The 20,723-nt window shown below is 33.1% G+C and overlaps 2 protein-coding genes across 2 annotated transcripts in view; both read right to left on the reverse strand.

Annotated features, from left to right (window-relative positions):
* Positions 1-252: 252 nt before the first annotated feature.
* LOC123704260 lies at positions 253-1,197 on the reverse strand. Its single transcript, XM_045652570.1, has one exon. The coding sequence runs from the start codon at positions 1,195-1,197 to the stop codon at positions 253-255; it is 945 nt and encodes a 314-aa protein (XP_045508526.1).
* Positions 1,198-2,706: 1,509 nt separating this feature from the next.
* LOC123704371 overlaps positions 2,707-20,723 on the reverse strand; it is a 61,136-nt gene continuing 43,119 nt past the window's right edge. The window contains exons 3-11 of the mRNA XM_045652729.1: positions 12,119-12,227; positions 10,985-11,418; positions 8,843-8,982; positions 8,008-8,104; positions 6,208-6,608; positions 5,582-5,731; positions 4,860-5,037; positions 4,036-4,311; positions 2,707-3,563 (exon numbers count right to left, since the gene is read on the reverse strand). Coding sequence (XP_045508685.1) covers positions 3,276-3,563; positions 4,036-4,311; positions 4,860-5,037; positions 5,582-5,731; positions 6,208-6,608; positions 8,008-8,104; positions 8,843-8,982; positions 10,985-11,418; positions 12,119-12,227 — 2,073 coding nt within the window. The 3' untranslated portion in view covers positions 2,707-3,275. The remainder of the gene's footprint in view (positions 3,564-4,035; positions 4,312-4,859; positions 5,038-5,581; positions 5,732-6,207; positions 6,609-8,007; positions 8,105-8,842; positions 8,983-10,984; positions 11,419-12,118; positions 12,228-20,723) is intronic.

A 20,723-nucleotide genomic window follows, 5' to 3' on the forward strand; every position in this document is an offset into this window, starting at 1 on the left:
ATCGATAAGACCTTCTTAAATTTAAATTTAAATGTATTGTTTTTACACCATAAGTTTTAATTTCGCTATTATTCGCGGCAAAAAGTTTATAATTAGAACACTCACCGGACAGCTTCTGCTTACGTGTTACTGGTACCACCGAAATATTTGCACCTGTGTCCACTAAAAATGTCATTCCGGTCACTTTATGGAATACACTAAGACGGTGATTCTTGTTAGGTACGTGATCCACCGCCGATATCCGTACCGCACTTAGTTTTCCGGTGAAGATGACCGAGATGGCGCTTTCCAGGCACACGGCTTTTCACAGGCTCGAGCTCGCTCACGAAAACGAAAGTGGTATCTGCACAACCAGTTTGGATGTTCTGGAGTCATGCGTGGTCTTGACGATGATCTGGAACGCGCTCTTCCTCGAAATCCTCCTCGTCCACGGCCATACCCTCGAAAACGGCTGCGGTGGTATTGTTGTCGCCTGTCCTTCACCTCCTCGCGCAGTGATGCAATTTCCAAATTCATTTTGTGCATCTGAGTAACCAAATCGCTGACTGGAAACTGGTGTTGACTACTGGAACTATGGACTTCAGCAATCTGTTCTCCCTTCATATTTTCCAATATTTTATCTGCCATGTTCGCGAGATTGTCTAGCGTCTGATCTTGACTCACGGTTAAGACAGCTCGTACTGAAGATGGTAACCTTGAGAGCCATAAACTATGGATGGTTTTATCAGATACTTGGGTATTTCGGCCAAGTTCCTTCATGCGCCGTAGTAAATGTGACGGTTTTTGTGAGCCCAAATCCATTTCACTTACTAGTTTCTGGAACTGTCTGTCTGCACTTTCTTCATACACTTGCAAGAGCCGCTCCTTTATAGCATCGTACTTGTTGTTTTCAGGTGGTGAAAAACAGATATCACTGATTTGCTGCAGTGTTTCGCATCCTAATTTGGTGATAACAAGGTCGTATTTCGCTGCGTCTCCTAACTTTTGCGGGCGTACTATGGTTTCTAGTTGGAAAAACCACAGTCTCGGCATTGCAGTCCAAAACTCTGGTATGCGAGAACCGACGCTGATTGCTGCTAATTCTCCTTGTCCTTCCTCCATCTTATATGTAGCGTCTCTATCTGAATCTCGTTTTTCTGGTGTTGGCGTCGGTTCCGTAGCTGGTGCTGCGACTTGTTTTCCTGACATGGGAAACATAGCGAGTTGATATCACTTCTCACGCCACGTCACTTCACGTATCGTATCGTGCTGAGATCACGTCGGGGTCACCAATGTTAAGTTGCGTGAATAAAGGAGACAAGTGAAACGCTCGGACGCTAGATATCAACTGGTTTATTGTATGAAATAAAATTGTAACACAACGCACGCTCGCAAGTCGCATCTTGCGCTGTCATCATTTTCACACATTTAGGTATAACTATAAGTACGTGTCGCCACAGACTAAATTGGGAACTGAGAAACGAATTACGCTGTTTACTATGGCTATGATAAGTCCTCTAGATATTTATTGGGTCCATGATTTAGATACAGAATACATCCGTCTCTTTCACTCATGAGACATTAGAGCGAGATGCAAGTATTAAAAAATATATTATAAATTATTTAAGACGACAATTTTAAGTCTTTGCAAAATTGTTTATTTTTAAATATAAAAACTTCAAATTAAAATTATTCCTGCTTTTTTAACAAAATATAAAACGATAAGATGTTGATTGAATAAAAACTAAGTACAAACTTATACGAATATCTTACAAACGTATAATTTACGACTTTTAGACAAACATTATATTTTCTATTACCATAGAGTTATTATAGATAGAGCAGGTCTTAATTATTTCTTCAGTTAGAAAAAGAGACAAGATAACGGTACTCTATCATCTTTTTTCACAAGTGCTTAATTATGTTTAATAAAAAAAAGACGAACACAGAACCTCCTTTTTTAGAAGTCAGTTAAAAATAAATAGCAGGATATTTCTGTGGCTTTTTAAAGGGAAACTTCTTTAGGTGCGTTGAGAGTAAAATTGCAAGGTCGCGTCATGGCAAAATCGTCACGCATGGAGTACGGCGACCATTTTGGTTACAGTTTGGACGGTCAGACATATATAATATATCTATAGAAAGAGACAGATAGAGTGCTATTTTTTCTCTCTTTCTAAAATTATATATTTTTTTTTATAATCAGTAAGTTATTGCTACTCTATCTATAATATTTCTGTATACATAAAACTTACACAAGTTTAAAAACAATATTTTTAATACAAGACTATATTATAGCATTTGTGATACTTTTTTAAAGTTATTTTTTCACAATATTTACAAGTTATATTAAATAAATATATATAAAAAGGCACTGGTATTCAAATAATCTACACATTATAAAAATTCACTCATTTTAAGGCCGTTTAAAATCTTATGAGATTGTAGTTTCGGAGATTACAATAAACGTACACAAAAACTAACAATTAAAAAAAGGAAATTTCAACACAGAATGAACTAAATATTAAAGTATTTACTTGACTTAACATGCAAGAAATTAAAATATATTTTTTAAATATAACATGACACCATATTTATGAAATATTTTTTTTGGGGCGCAGCCCTATGAGGTTCCTAATCCATAGTAAACAATTTTTAAAACATTTTTATTGTATTTTTTGTTACTGGAAACGTATTTTACTTACTGATAAATAAATAAAACACAAAATATACTGGTTTATTACAAAAATTTAACAAGATCAAGGTAAAAATAGGACACTGTTTCACATCAAAGTCTTTTGCCTTAATTATAAGTGATATGAATTTCACAAATTCGCTACAAAATAACATTATCTCACACAAACGGAGTGAATTGTGTCAACTCAAATGACTATTTAGAAATGAGTTAACTCAAAATAAGTTTTATCGATACAAAGTAAGTTAGCTCCATTCAAAATGAGTTAACTCAACAGTTGAGTTAAACGCATACTGTCTTACCACAAAAAACTTTAGACAGGGTGTAACTTTAAGCGCGGGTTCTCTTTAATCTGGTTTTGTCGTATTTCACATAGAAAAGTATTAAAGTGACAGATCCCTGGTTTAAAGTTAGACTGTGTTTAAATCGTTTTGTGGTAAGACCAATTGCTTCTCACCTTTTCACAAAATAAGTTAACTCAATACAAAATGTTTTCCCTAAGCGCTAAACTAAACTCAAAATGAGTTAACTCAAAGTATAGAGTTAATATAGTTCCTCACATTTTCACTCAAAACAAGTTAAAAATTGAGTTTCACAAACTCCACTAAGCAACTAAATCCCTCAGTTTAGTTTTGAGCAACTTAACTTTTTTATTCACTGCACTTTTATAGTTCTTCTCACTTATTTTAGCGTTGGTTTTACTACGACTTTGCACTCGTTCGTTGAAAAGTTCGTAAAAATCGGTCAAGGGTGTGTCGATCAGTTTTTTTTCGCCTGCATGTTGGTAGCTGACCATGTTTTGTATGAAATGGTTGAACATTGCCGTTTCCGTAAACCATTCTAGGAAGTATTGGTTTTGTTTGGATGAAGTGTTCTTTATGAACGCGTCTTTCTGCAAAAAATGTATGGATATATTAATAAAAATATCGATTTTATTAATAAAAGTGGGATGTTTTATTATAAATGTGAAAGTAAAGTGTGAAGTCCCGTATCCTCAAGTGGGGTAAGGGGCAGATGCATTATGCATACGTCTATTTCACTGATCGATTTTCTTTAGGGAGAAGTAGATCAGCCTGCTGTGTCCTGCCAGTCCGAGACATTATTTTTTTCTTCGTCTCCACCGGGAATCGAACCCAGGACCCCTCGGTTTTACGCTCACGTGTCAACCACTATACCAAGGAGGCGGTTATTATAAAAATGTACTCATATTAAAATCAAACACAATAAAAATAGTATACTTAAACAATTTGAATTTAATATTAATTTTTATAACATTCCTGTCTTTACTTTATTAATAAATAACTAAATACAAAAAAAAATCTGTCTTTTCTTATTAAATAAAAAAAATATATATATATACTCACATCAAAAACAACACCATCCCTACCCAGTTCGCCATCTTTCACCTCCCTTTCCACGAAATACCGCCAAAAATCACCCAAAATGTCTACAAAGAACCTCAAAAACGCCTCAGAAATCATGACATTCCTTGTTTTCGTGTCCTGTCTGTCTTTCTGTTTGTTCGTCTCCATTTGTAGTGACGTTTTTAATGTTTTATAGCTGGATGTAGGTAGGATGGTCGATTCGTCGCCTTGGTAGAAAAGCACTTTGCCAGTATTCGTTAGATCTATGAGCATACCCTGGGGAAAATTATTAATATTATTTTATGAATTAGTAAGTAAATAAATTAAAAATGTAGGTAATTAACTATGGTAGAGACATTTTAATAGGCAACATTTGACAGTTCAACAAAATTCAACAACGTAACCTAGTAACGACGTCATAAAATAATAATATACTATTTCGTTTTGTTAGAACTGCAAATTTGCTTAACTTTTTTCAATTACGATTACATAATATTTATAGTAATATTGAACGATACGAGTAATTTTAAGATTTGGTTTAACTACTATATATTATAATTATAAAGTTTGTTTGTTTGAACGCGCTAATCTCAGGAACTACTGGTCCGATTTGAAATATTATTTCTGTGTTAGATAGCCTTATTAGATAGCCAGATTTATCGAGGAAGGCTAAAGGCTATATATCATCATGCTAAGACCAACAGGAGCTGATCTAATAAACTAATAAACCATAATAAACAAATTTCTGATTGAACAAAATCACTGTACAGTCCCTCGTGTAATAAATTAATACTGTAAAAAAATTATAAAAATTATTATATTACCTCTTCAAACTGCACGCTAAAATCGCACTCCTCAGTTTTCAACATCCCAGCCAATATCGGCACGGGGGCTTCTAACACATCTCTCTGTATCTCCGACGGGATTGTCGATATTAGCGGTTGCTGCCAGACAAACGGGTATAGCGCGCTTTGTAACGCCTCCATGCAAGAGGAAACAGTGCTGTAATAAAAAAAATACATAAATAAATAATTTTGTTGTGTCAAACAGTTTTTGTGTCGGTAAAACAGTTTTTGTGTCGGTAAAACAGATTTTGTGTCGGTAAAACAGTTTTTGTGTCGGTAAAACAGTTTTTGAGTCGGTAAAACAGTTTTTGTGTCGGTAAAACAATTTTGTCAGTTTTTTTCACGTCTCAGTAAAACAGTTTTGTGTAGTAGTTACAATTTATTTAAGCAACAATCAATTCAATAGTTTTATTTAGATTCTTGTTCACAAAACAGTTTTGTTTAGTTTTATCAAATGTAGATAAAACAGTATAGTGTAGTTATTAATGTATCGATAAAACAGTTTTGTGTAGCTTTCATGAGTCGGTAAAACCGCTCTGTGTCGGTAAAATAGTTTAGCGTAGTTTTTATGCGTTAGCAAAATAATTTAGCGTAGTTTGTATGTCGATAAAACAGTTAAACGTTGGTAAAAATGTTATCGTATTTTTAACAGTTTTGTTTAGTTTTTATGTCGATAATACAGTTTTCTATCGATCACTAACCCGAGCTGGTCTCCCATTACCACCACCTTCCGTTCAAGCAGGAGCGATCCAAACACTTTGATCACCAGACCAGCACCAAAACTGTCCAATAGTATGGACATATTGTCCTCATCCGCCCGGGGTTCGATTGGTCGTTTTATTATGCGTGTCCTGTGAGAAAAAAATATAAATATTTTTATTGAAGTGAAACTTTAGGCGCGTTGAGAGTAAAATTTCAACGTCGCGTCATGGCAATACCGTCAAGTTATAGTAAGGCGATTTTGGTATCTTTGAATCTTGACAAAGAAGTTTCACTTCTGACACGTGTGCTCGGCAAGCACGCTCTTTTTTGTGCAAAATTTTGTCAAGACTAAGACGTAGTGTTCTTTAGAATGTCGAAATGAAATATATTTTTAATTTAGTAATAGACCACATGATTAATTTATTTACTTTTGCAACAAACGATAATGTTTTTAAACGAACATAAATAAAAATAAATCGCTTTGAAAAAAAAAACAATAAAGGATAACGAAGAAAAATGCTTCTCGGTTAGCATCACTGAAATTAAAAATTATTTGTTGTGATTCACAGACATTTACAAACTTCTCTGTAATAAAAAAAGTAACAAAAATAAACAAATGTCTCACCTCGGACTCTCCAAACTAATCAAAACTCTCTTCACCCCATTATTATTCTCGACATCATAAAACTCCGGCAGTTCATGTTTCTCCAAACTCTCCGTGTCAACAACAATCTCTCTGTCGCGTTTAAATTTCTCCGTTACATCAAATTTCTCTGTTACATCAAATTTCTCCGTTCCAATTTCTCTTTTCACACTAACATTAATGGATATATCGTTTCTCCTTGGGATCGTTTTGGACTTCAACTCTCCTAGCAGAGAGTTAGATTTCTCTTTACTCTCTGTTCTGTTATATGTTATTGTTATTTGCTCGCCCGGATTGGGGAAGTCCGTTTCGAATAATTGTTGCAAAATTTGATTTATCTCTATTTCTGGGTTGCCGTGGTGTGCTTCTATTTCTTGTAGGATCTGTAAAAAATGTTTATTTATTTAATTTTTCGATAAAATTGGAAATCTTGTAAATACTTCGTTAATTTAACTAAAGGAATAGCATATTTGACCCGTCGGTAGTTTTTTTTTGTTTTTCTATGATTGTTTGACTTTTTTTTGTGAATAATAATAAGTTAATTAGTTAACTATGCCCACGTCATAATGTATTTCCTAGAAGTAATAATGTTTGATTATAATAGGTATTGTACCTATTATAATATACACTTTTATATCTTACAAGGTGCATATGCATAAACATAAATCTACAATATATTTGTCGTTATTAATGTAATTCATGTAATTTTTAATTGCACAATACTTCTCTGTACCTACTAATATTGTAAAGACGAAAGGTTTGTATGTATGCAAGTATACGGCTTTCACGCATATCGATAATAATTAAATTTAGCACACATATGGAGGGTAACTTGGATTAACAGATAGGATAGGTTTTATTCCGGAAATCCCACGGGAACGTGAACTATGTGGGTTTTCCTTTGAAAACGCGGGCGAAAAGCTAGTAATATGATAATTATTATGAATACAAACATAACAAAACAGATGAGACAATAATACCTACAATGATTCATAATACATAATACATATTAATTAAAATTCAAAACGTAACACGGAACCTCATTATAATAATATAATTGTTAACGCCACATCGTTCTATCTCTATTTAATACATTCATTTATTGATAGTGCTATCTCTATCTATGATTGAATCAATGAAATAATACTACAAATTATGTACAATTAACATTATAGACCGAGAATAGTAAAAACATACACATTTTTATAAGTAAAATTATCATGAATATTTTTCAATAATATGAATTTAACATAATTTTTCCTATTTTTTGAAGTGAAACTTCTTTATCGGGATTGGAAAAAAATTTAGTGTAACATTTTTTCGTTACGCGTGACATTTTTTTGCCATCTTTTTATTATCCCTACCACGCGTGATTTGTCGTATTTCTGTAAAGTTGCATATAGTAAAATTTTTTTTGAAAAATAAGGTCATAAAAACGTTTCACTTCTTACGTGTGTACACTAGTACATGCACACATTTTTTTACTTTCATGCGTGTCTATAAAGTCTACTGAAACAATCAATAATATCAAACAGGAATCATAAATGAACTAACATCCCATTTAACCCTAAAAATTATCTAAATGGGTTTAAGCGTGTTTTTTTTTTGTCATGAAACTTATTTGGGCGCGTTGAGAGTAAAATTTCAAGGTCGCGTCATGGCAATACCATTACGTCATAGTGTAAGACGACGATTTTGATATATTTGAATCATGGCAAAGAAGTTTCACTTCTGACACGTGTGCTCTGCACACATGCCTTTTTATATGTATGTACTACTAACCTTATAATAAAAGCCCGGTGCTCTATATTTGCCAATAACACAGTAGCATAGAGGTAGACACGTAGTAGCACCTTCCGGTAGCACGCGGCGGCAGTATCTGAAAATTTAGATATTTATTAAATATCACAAACTTATTTAAAATGAACGCTCATGTTCAGACAGTCAAGATTTATTTTTAAGAAACATTGCACAGAACATAAGTGAATTCCCATGTCCCCAAGTGGGGTAAGGGGCAGATGCATTATACATCTGTTTCACTGATCGATTTTCTGTAGGGACAAGTAGGTGATCAGCCTTCTGTGTCCTGCCAGACCGAGACATTTTTTTTCTTCGTCTCCACCGGGAATCGAACCCAGAACCCCTCGGTTCTACGCTCACGCGTCAAACACTGTACCAAGGAGGCGGTCAACCGCCTCCTTGCACAGTCAGCACAGAACATGGATAGAAGCAATTTCAAGGAAATATATTATATCTGGGTGACTAACAGAGTATGTTTTGTTGAATATCTAATATCGACATTTAAATCACTTTTATTTATGACAAATAAAAGTGAATTATATCGGGGACCTATTATTTCCAATAAATAATTATTTAGAAGTTTTAAATACAAAAAATAAAAACTATTTCTCATTACTTATTTCACACTCCCTAAGTTAAAGACACAAAGAAACATATATCCATCTCTCTCGCACCCACAACTCACTCATAAGCCCGTTCCCCTCTCTCATCAGTCAGCACCAACTAACAACCCTCCCTACATTCTAACCAATCGTACCATCCGACCAAATTCAACATTCCCACACATATATCCATCTCTCTCGCACCCGCAACTCACCCATAAGCCCGTTCCCCTCTCTCATCGGTCAGCACCAACGAATAACACTGCGCGTTCTTATCAGCCGACCATTCGCCCAACGAGCCGGGGCTGAGTGTCTCCGGGAATATCAGGTTCTCAATGTGTGGCGGTACTTGTACCTGGAATATGAATTAATATGTTTTTAAGCTCGTTTTATCTATCTATATCTATCTATATCTATCTATATCTATATAATACAGTAGAACCTCTATAAGTCGAATATCAAGGGAGAAGCCAAAAAGTTCGAGTTATAGAGTTTTCAACTTATGGAGGATTTCGACTTAGGCGGATTTTGATTCGACATAAAGAGTTTGAGGTTTATTCTTACAAATTTTGAGTTAGAGAGGTAAAATAAATACAAATTCAACTTGCAGAGGGGACAAACATATTTTTATTTATTACCTATAAATCAACATTATTTCAAATCATTTTAAAATAAAAAATGTGGCATTTTTTTGCTTTAGATAATTTGGTTGTTCTCTATCTATAGCATTGTCCAAACTCTAATCTATAAAGAACAGAAATTCTTCTTCTTCAGAGTTTCTGGTTTGCTCTATAAAATAACGTAAGGTATTAAATGCGGGCGCATGTACTATTCACGTCTTCTATGTCATCTAAATCATTAGTATCGGATTTCTGAGCTACTGAATCGATAATTTCGTCATCAGATAATGCAAACACGTGTTTACGTGAGTCATAAATTTATTAAAAAAAATCCGGAAATGTTTTCTAAGAAACAATAGTGTACTTACATTGTCGGCAAGTTCTTAAAGTCGGTAACTTATTTTTGTTCGAACAATAGAGGTAAGTAATAAATTCCAAATGATCAAGTTGTAAAGGTTGTAAAATAAAACGTTGCTATGTTCGAGATACAGAGGTCAAATTTAATTTTTCGAGTTATAGAGTGAAAATATGTACCAAAATGGCTTGGAGGGACTCTGTGATTATTTCGACTAACAGAGGATCAAGATTTCAAGTAATGGAGGTTTTGGTGTTTGAAGGGAAGGGAACAAAACATTTTTTCGAGATTTGGAGGTTTTTGACTTATCGAGGTTCGACTTAACGAGGTGCTACTGTATATATAAATCTCGTGTCACAATGTTTGTCCTCAAGGGACTCCTAAACCACTTCACCGATTATAATAAAATTCGCACACCATGTGCAGTTCGATCCAACTTGAGAGATAGGATAGTTTAAATCTCAAATCGAAAGCGGGCGAAGCCGCGGGCGGTTAGCTAGTAAATAAATATAAATAATAAAAGACTCTTATGTGAGTCATATTCGCTAAGGTCCTCATGTTCATTTAATTTTCCAAATTAAGAATGATATTCAAACCCTTAAAATGATAGTCATACTCTGCTGTAGTTTTGTTCATTGTACTTTAGTGAAGAAAATATATTAATAAAATCATTGTCTGATTGAATATCGTTCAGGAAAATTTTGTACAGCACCATCTAGTATACTAAATAAAGATTTTAAGGAAGCTAGATGAGAAACATATTTCAACATTATTATATGAATACATATCCAAACTGATACCAAAAGGAAACAATAATAATATTAAGTTTAAGTGTAATAAGTATACAAAAATATTTTTAACCGATTTTGAATATTAATAGACATCGATAGCACACCCCGGACACTCCATACAAAATTATCGTTTTGACAGTCACACTGTAGAGACTGCAAATGTGTGTGTTAACGCTTTATGGTTGGCACATTTGTGACTAGCGTAAAAAAAAATTCGCGTTTTACTGATGAAATACATCCGTAAACAGCACAATATCTAACCATTTTCTACAAAAAACGATAATCACAAATCCAAAATCTTTAATGAAAATTACTTTAAGTCAATTTGATTAATGTTGTCAATCTTCGTTGCGTATCGTCCTTGCAATACGGACCATTTTCAGGCTGATCGTGCGGGGTGAGGTAAGTGTTTAATTTTGGCGGGAGGCGGAGAGTGTCCGTTCTGTAGCGTTTAGCTACTATTATGTATTCTGTGTCGATAGTTTACTTGCTTTTTACATCTAGCAATGCAGACAAAACCTAACCTAACCTAGCCATATTTCCCTAAAATAATAATCAATTTTTAATTATAAAAATAACTTTAAAACCCACCTGATTAGGAAACACGCTTTTCACATACGCCTGGCCGCTCATATAATTCAGTCCAACAAGGAGACACACATTAAACAACCCCCTTTCCCTCGGCTCAAATGGCAGACCAATATCCACGCACCCCGTCTTCTCATCTATACTCAAATTGTCTATACTCCCGGCCATAGACAACCCATTCGCGTCTGTCAAATCCTGGCTGTCTATTGACATATCGCGCGTCAGATTCAAATTGTTCTGCGACGTTCGGAAACTCTTCCACGATCGGAACGTGGAGTACGGATTGTCTATGACCTCCGATTTGTATGAACACACGGACGTTTGGTGTCGAAAACGCGTCTTGACATTCTTCTGGTCCAAGTACGCTACCCTGGAGGACACCCGACGCACGTAGTTCTTACGTTTCTCTGTTAGACTTCGCGTTAGCTTTACGGACTCTGTAATTAAAATAAAATATAGATAATAACATTACATACTCTATATCGAGCTTCATAAAGATATATATTAAGTAAAACGAAAACAACAATATCATAATCTTAATCGAAAGCAGCATACAATACCAAAACAGTCCCAGTTTAACACAAATTTGATTTCATGAAAAAAAAATTAATAAGAACGTTTTCAATAATTTTACTTGCAATAAATCTTACTTTAAAGTTTAAACTAGAACTTCTCGACTTTTTAAGTGAAACATGCATGAATTGTATCTGCACTTATTTTTAGGGCCCTTATCTTTTTTCAGTATTTTGAAATTGTCGTTCATACTATCGGGGTAATTTACATAAAATTCATAAGCCCCATAACCCACAAGGGGCCATGGGACAAAGTGGATATATTTTGGGACACTATCAATGTTTTGGCTATTTTGAACTTGATGTTAGTAGTATCAAGAAAATAAAAATATAATGCACTAGCTGTGCCCCGCGGTTTCACCCGCATTGCTCCTCTCCTGTTGATCTTAGGGTGATAGCCGATAACGTTTCTCGATAAATGGGCTATCTAACACCGAAAGAATTTTTCAAATCAGACCAGTAGTTCCTGAGATTAGCACGTTCAAACAAACAAACAAACTCTTCAGCTTTATAATATTAGTATATATTTACCCCACAAGGGGCCATGGGGACATAGTACACTAACCTTCACTAGTAGAATCTGAAGCATCAGTCGGAAAGCTGCCCGGCTTGTTCTCGTCCATCTTGCAGGCGGCCGTTACGGTCTCGTATATTTCCGTCATTAGACGGTTTAACTGAAATAATAAAACACTGGTTAGATCTATAGAAGCTTAAATTATTATAAATTGTTTTCACTTGCATGATATGCAGTTGGAAAGTAAATATTAAAATTTGAAACCATTTAAACCCTAAGTTATTTATTTATTAAGGCTCATTAGTAACTGTACATCGATGATTTAGCATAAAAATACACAAAAAAATATAGGACATGATAGACTGCATGAACTTTAAAAAAAAAGTTAGAGGAAAGAGCCACAATGGTCACGTATTCATGGAAAACATTTATTGAGCTATTATAGTCGATCAATATTTTTTTTTTGAACTTAGATATAAACATTTTAACTGGTTGAACTGTTTATTTATCAACCCAGAAAACGCACCGATTCCTTGGAATATTTTTAATATCACTGCCGCACAGTTATTGATGCCGTTTGATAAACAGATAGCTAATAACCTTATAAAATAAAACTTTACACTATGACACTGTAATCAGCTTAAACTAATTTGTTTGTGTTTTATATTTGTTTATATTAATTATTGTATTGTTTATATTATAAATTTTAATTAGTTAATGACCGCCCTCATTTAATATGTAGGTAATAGAAAGAAAGACATACATTATTCATCATGTTTACTGACAGATAAACTAAATAGAACATATCAGGGAGCTGTGGAACCAGCCGAAGTAGTTTAACACCTCCAAAATTGCTTGACCGATTCTCATGATGTGTGTGTGCATAACGGGTAGGTCTGAGAATCGGACAACACATTTATGTTTCATGCTAAATGATAAGATTAAGGCAGAACAATGTTTGTTCGACGACATGTGACATTTGCCAACCTGCACTTGGCCCGCGTTGTGGATGGCCTGTACGGTGTACCCTCATAGGAGGCCCGTGTCCCAACAGTGGGAACGTATATGGGCTGATGCTGTTGATGATGATGATGATGATGATGATGATGCTGATGATGATAATGATGATGATGATGAATGTTTGCACGGACGGCTTGTAAATCTACATTTTTTAAAAATCCAGCAAGAAACAAGTGTCTATCCTCTAACGTAGCTTATCAAAATAATGTACACAAAAAAAACGAAAAATCTCCCACGTACCAGCTTATCAAATATAAAACAAATGATAATATTCCATTCACATAATAAATACGACCTTACAACAATTTGGGTCAGCGGAACGCATCTTTACATTGAGGATATTTTAGATTTTTTTAAAGTATTAATATACAAAACTAATTAGTAGATACTAATATGCGAAAATTTGTGAGTATGTTTGTCAAGACAAAAATACTAAACGAAGTTGGATGAAACTTTACAGTAATAGTTTACCTAGGTTAACAGTCTGCTTTTTAAAAAACTTTACAAATTGAAATCATACACTTAACCTTCCAAGTACCAATCTATCTATTAGAAAACCCTCATCAAAATCCGTTGCGTAGTTTTAAAGATTTAAACATACATAGGGTCTAGGGACAGCTTTGTTTTATACTATAGTTACACGAATTTTTATGAAAACCACGCGATACAGCTAGGTATAAAAATACATAATCTTATCACTTAGTTGCGCAATAAGTTTTAAATGTTTAGAGAAGTAAAACCGTATACCTAGCTGCTAGTCTAAAAATTATTAATTACTGTTTCTTGAGATTTTATAGCTAAATCAATCGAACTGTTTTTGAGAAATGTAGAATTATCTGACACGCAAGCTGCTAAGCTGGTTTCTCCTTAAATGTATAAAAATAACGTCATAATAATCGTTTTTAACTTATTGAATGACATAAATCACATCCAAATTAATCCAGCCAATATTACGTTATTGAAACATAACCCTCCAAATTAATAATAGTCAAGTATTTTCATTCTTATCAAAATTTAAACTATTTTAAAACAAAACAATGCTTACGTGTTTTTATTTGACTTGATATCACTGATATTAATGTTTAACTAGTCTTAAATATAGAACGACGATCCAATATTATAAAGCTGAAGAGTTTGTTTGTTTGAACGCGCTAATCTCAAGAACTACTGGTCCGATTTGAAAAATTATTTCAGTGTTGGAAAGCCCATTTATCGAGGAAGGCTATATATATATCACGCTAAGACCAAAAAAAGCGGAGCCACGCGGTCGAAACCGCGGAGCGCAGCTAGTAATGAAATAAAACAACCTGAAGCCTAAATTTCACTTTAAATCCGTTAAGGTTGTTGTAACAGTGAACGTATTAGCCCAAGTTTTGTTAGATAGGTGAAAAAAAAGGAAAATGTGGGGTGCTAGACTAAAATACAAAAAAAAATCTTTTTCTGCAATATGGGTATCAAATTAAAGGTATCATAATAAGGATTCCAAAAAAGTGTATCATGCTTATTATACCTACAATAATAAAACAACATAAGTAGATTTATTTTTCTGAAATGAAATCAGTGATGATAGGTACATATTTGTGAACGAAATTTTAAGAGAAAAGCGCCTGAAAGAAATGCAACTTTATTAACATTGTAATTTTTTCAGGCGCTATTAAAAAACTTTATTTTACTTTTTTATATTGAATTTACTATTTTAATAGTTTAAAAAGCTAAAATTGTACTTTATAGGGCGTGGAGTTGAGATTCGTAAATTTTTTTGTGGTTAGCTATTGTCCTATGGAACCAAAATCTGAAATTTCACTTTGAGGATACTTTTAGTTTTTGAGTTACGAATTTTTGAAAATCGGAAAATAAGTATAGAAAGTTACTACATCTTATTTTTGTTACGCATATTTATTGTTTTGACGTCAGAATGGCGGGACCACTTTGTTTAAAGAATATCTTGAAATTCTGTTAGAGTAGAAGTTTTTTACGAAAGTATAAAATAGTACCTACTAATTTTGCACTAAATTATAGGTACATAATTTTCAAAATGCCTGAGGAAGTCGCGCCATCTTGACGTAACGGGTATTTGTTGTAGGGCTTTGACCTACTAAGGTTATCAATGTGCACTAAAAAGCATAAAATAAAAAAGTTGTTAAAAAACCCGACTGAGAAAAAAACAAATTCAAAAAAACTATGTAGTCTTTTATACTATGTAGTGATACTTCTAGGAGCACTTTTGAATCGTCATAACATATTTTTAACATTTACCACCGAAGTTGCTTGGCTCAACTTTACATCACTCTTATGTCATAAACAACGTCACTGTCTCAATCTACTCCTTATCAAAACGAAATAAAAACTCACATTCTTATCATGAAATAAAAAATAAACAAAAAATCATCACAACACGACTGTCACTCGCGAATTAAGAAACATAACTACGTTGTATTTGAAACGTATGGAAAATATAATTCAAAATTGTTCATCAAGTTGGATATACCATATTACCTATGTGGCAGGATAATTTGTAGAGATGCGCCGAATAGTGGTTTCACCGAATAACCGAATACCGAATACTATTCGGTTAGAACCTTACCGAACCGAATATTCGGCCGAATTATTCGGTTCAATGTTTTGACGTGTTTTGATGCGTAAACCGGTTCTAACGGGTCGCAAGTAGCTGCCGGCTCGGTGGCGAGCGAGCCTTACCTCATCGCCCGCGCACTCCGTGCCGTCTCAGTTGTGTTGAAACTTCGCACAAAATATTAAAATTTTTAAATTGTATAAAAATTGTATATTTTTACTTTAAGTTAGTGTTTGCAATATGAGCGGACGTAATGTCATTTTCTATTGGGACTAAAAGCATTGTCTTCAGACTTCAGGATTTAAAGTATTATAAATATTAAATACTGACTAAGTTCTAATAATAAACATGATTAAATTATGTTGATGTAAATTTACAAAATAAACGTTGGTTTGAAATGTAATGATCGTTTTATTTTATACAGGGTGTAATCGTTATGTGTGCACAGGTGATTATTCCATAACTATTACAGATATCAAAAAACTTTTAACTCATATTGAAAGTACTATACCTAATGAGTAAAATGACAATAATAACTTTTTAAAAATAAAACGAGAAATATCCAAAAATGTTACATGAAACGCTCCCATACATTTAGTATGAAATATGACTATTTCAAACATTTAATGTGAAAGGTTTTGCTTTGTTATTTGATTTTGTGCTATAATTATTTCGCAAATTATACTGAAAGTTCATTTAGAAACTGTAAATAGAGCTCGATGTGGAATACAATGGTATTCCAAATCGAGGATGTCGTCTCGAACATTGTATGGGAGCGTTTCATGTAACATTTTTGGATATTTCTCGTTTTATTAAAAAAAAAATATTATTGTCATTTTACTCATTAGGTATAGTACTTTCAATATCAGTTTAAGGTTTTTTGATATCTGTTTTAGTTACGGAATAATCGCCTGTGCACACTTAACGATTACACCCTGTATACCTTAGGTTCAAACATTCTTCATAGGATTTCTTTGACTTGTGTATAGTATGACATAAATCATTCATAATATGAAGTTATTTATTTAGTTCTATAGCCAAGAAAGTAGAAATACTCATACCGAATATATTCGGCACCTAAACCGAATAATTCGGCCGAATACGAATAGTGAAAAAGATGCCGAATATGCCGAATACCGAATATGTATTCGGTATTCGGCGCATCCCTAATAATTTGTAAAAATACCCGTTTCAGGTATTTTGTTAAAAGTGAAATCCCATACCTTTTTATTAGGGATGCGCCGAATACCGAATACATATTCGGTATTCGGCATATTCGGCATCTTTTTTACTATTCGTATTCGGCCGAATTATTCGGTTTAGGTGCCGAATATATTCGGTATGAGTATTTCTACTTTCTTGGCTATAGAACTAAATAAATAACTTCATATTATGAATGATTTATGTCATACTATACACAAGTCAAAGAAATCCTATGAGGAATGTTTGAACCTAAGGTATACAGGGTGTAATCGTTAAGTGTGCACAGGCGATTATTCCGTAACTATAACAGATATCAAAAAACCTTAAACTGATATTGAAAGTACTATACCTAATGAGTAAAATGACAATAATATTTTTTTTTAAATAAAACGAGAAATATCCAAAAATGTTACATGAAACGCTCCCATACATTGTCCCATACAATGTTCGAGACGACATCCTCGATTTGGAATACCATTGTATTCCACATCGAGCTCTATTTACAGTCTCTAAATGAACTTTCATTAAAATTTGCGAAATAATTATAGCACAAAATCAAATAACAAAGCAAAACCTTTCATATTAAATGTTTGAAATAGTCATATTTCATACTAAATGTATGGGAGCGTTTCATGTAACATTTTTGGATATTTCTCGTTTTATTTTTAAAAAGTTATTATTGTCATTTTACTCATTAGGTATAGTACTTTCAATATGAGTTAAAAGTTTTTTGATATCTGTAATAGTTATGGAATAATCGCCTGGGCACACTTAACGATTACACCCTGTATAAAATAAAACGATCATTACATTTCAAACCAACGTTTATTTTGTAAATTTACATCAACATAATTTAACCATGTTTATTATTAGAACTTAGTCGTTTAATATTTATAATACTTTAAATCCTGAAGTCTGAAGACAATGCTTTTAGTCCCAATAGAAAATGACATTACGTCCGCTCATATTGCAAACACTAACTTAAAGTTAAAATATAAATTTTTTTTCAATTTAAAAAATTTAATTTTTTTTTGCGAAGTTTCAACACAACTGAGACGGCACGGAGTGCGCGGGTGGCGGGCGGTGAGGTAAGGCTCGCTCGGCACCGAGCCTGCAGCTACTTGCGACCCGTTAGAACCGGTTTACGCATCAAAACACGTCAAAACATTGAACCGAATAATTCGGCCGAATATTCGGTTCGGTAAAGTTCTAACCGAATAGTATTCGGTATTCGGTTATTCGGTGAAACCACTATTCGGCGCATCTCTACTTTTTATCATTGTAATATGGACCTCTATTGTGAATAAGAAACGAAATGCTCTTTAACAAGCTCTTGTAAGCTTCACCTGTATGTTTGTAACCGACTCCTTTAGACTCGATTTTAACCCACTTTTAACAGACAGATTTCATTCAAACTTTGTACACTTATCAAGGATCGGTGGCAATACAATAATAGTCTAACCTTTTTTTTTGTTTTTATAAACTGTATTTTTTGCATTATTAAAAATAGAAACAGTACAATAAAACTATGTACATACAAAACACATCTACACAAATTTAGTTGAGATATTATTTAATAAAAATAATTCTAGTTATGTTCCTAATACCTACTATCTGTATTCTTATGATAACAAGACACCGCGGCAACATCAAACGTTATACTTATTACTAAGTAATGAATATTCACGCACTATATGAACTTAAAACTTAATTATTATATAGGGTCAGATATATTTTTAGTTCTTATTACCTACTCTAATATCTATAAAAATTAATAGGTATCTACGGTCTAAATCAAAATTTATATTGATCTCGACGTAACGAACCTAAAAATGTTTAATAACGTAACGTAACCTAAAAAAGTTCAAACTCAAACATTTATTTATTCAATTACACTTTTTCTAGAGGCACTTTGAATCGTCACCACATTCTTTTACCAGGGGCCGTAGACAAAGTAACAAGTACAAAACGATAACGAAGTTAGAAATCGCAAAAATGTATGGAATTGACATTAGATAGACCACGTGATCTAACGCGGCGTATGTCAATCCCATACATTTTTGCCTTTTCTAACTTCGTTATCGTTTTTTAATTGTTACTTTGTCTAAGGCCCCAGGACAGGGAAGAACCGGCAAGATGTAAGAAGATTCTTACAGAAAAATAAATAGGTACTTACATATTATAAAATCTATCTGAAAAATCTTTTAAAAAGCGGTGAAAACATTACATAATAAAACTATTTAAAACAAGCAAAGTTAGTCCAATCGGCTAGTTAAGAATATTTTTTGCCAAGTGGGGTCATGTCAGTAGACCAAGGATATATTATTGTACAGGGAAATGATCCAGAACTTTAATCTTGGTTTATTACTTCTATTATCACTGATGTAACTATATGTACATATCCGGAAAATAAGCTCAAAACAAATCATCAAATGATACAAACAAAATATGTAGGTAAGTAGTAAATACTTTGAAAAACTCCTTTATGGGTTTAAATTGTTAAAAAGTTTAATTAATTATTAAAACTTGCCTTAAAAGCTTTGTAAACCAGGAAAATATATATTAAACAATGCAAAATGCAAAGAATAAGAATCATAATTCATTTTCCACTATCTTATAAATCACCATACACTTTTGCACTATTAATTAACCATACAATAAGCTCACCCAAACACTAATTACCTATTTTTACACACACTAACAAATCACGTGAAATTTCACGAAGACTAAAACACAAGGTATAAAAACCTACCTTAAACCAACACTATAAAATATAAAATAGATAATACATTTAAAATTTGTCACTGAAAATGCACTTACACTCGCAATATTTAAAACAAGTAGGAAATAATAGAAAAAATGCACCTTAACCTTCAACCTAATCCAGCAACATTACTGAAAATGCACTCGTACTAAAAACAAGGAATTAAAAGAAAATTGCACCTTAATTTACAAAAAATAGAGTACATTTCACCTAATTAACCAAAGTAAGTCACAGAAAATGCACTCAGACTAAAAAATACTAGGAAATAAAATGAAAATGCACCTTAATACCTAAACAATAAAGTACACTTTACCTGTATCCATTTTAGCACTAAGAGTCACTGCACAGTTTTACACCCGAAATTTTCCCGTACTCTATACAGTAGGAGTGTTGTACGTCGAATAATTAAGAATACGTAGCTCCGAGGCGTGATAACATGGACTGGGTTATGCATTAGTGAGACAAGAGGCAAAAAAATATGGCTTAGAAATCAATACTACTTACTAAGATTTTACTAGATACATTGACTCATTAAACATACCACAAAAATACTGTGCAGAAAATGTAGGTATATGTAAAATATACAAGAATGAGGTTCAGTGACATTGAGCAAGATTTTCAGCAATGAAACTAAAATGGAAAAATTTTTTAACTAAATTAATTAAGCAGTAACTGAACACACCTTATTAAAAATTAAATTACAGGCTGCGATACCTTCCAACCATATCATAAATCGAATCCATTATAAATAATAATTGGATCGGCGTTAAAATTATTAGATGAACCAAAAGTTCTATTATATTTATTCAACAAGAATAAACAAAAAGTGTGTACCAAATTGGTCAAATCTATGTACCAAGGACTATAAGTAAGAATCTAACTTACAACCAACAAACAAACAAACAATAGATTTTCTTTTATTTTAAGACTGATAGAAAAACGGAATAGCTGGATAGTAAAATAAAAGAAAGCACAAGCAACAAATTTAACCAAACTCAATAGTTTAGAACTTTGTAAAATATGGATGAAATCTAAAAAAGTACCGTGAACGAACTACATCATATTGCGCTCTTTGAAGAGCACAATCCTGGGAATGA

This window comes from Colias croceus, chromosome 29 (genome assembly GCF_905220415.1).
Source record: "Colias croceus chromosome 29, ilColCroc2.1".
Classification (NCBI taxonomy): domain Eukaryota; kingdom Metazoa; phylum Arthropoda; class Insecta; order Lepidoptera; family Pieridae; genus Colias; species Colias croceus.

Coding starts and splice junctions, on each gene's coding strand:
- LOC123704260 (XM_045652570.1), bottom strand. CDS start 1,197: ATGTTTCCCATGTCAGGAAAACAAGTCGCAGCACCAGCTACGGAACCG.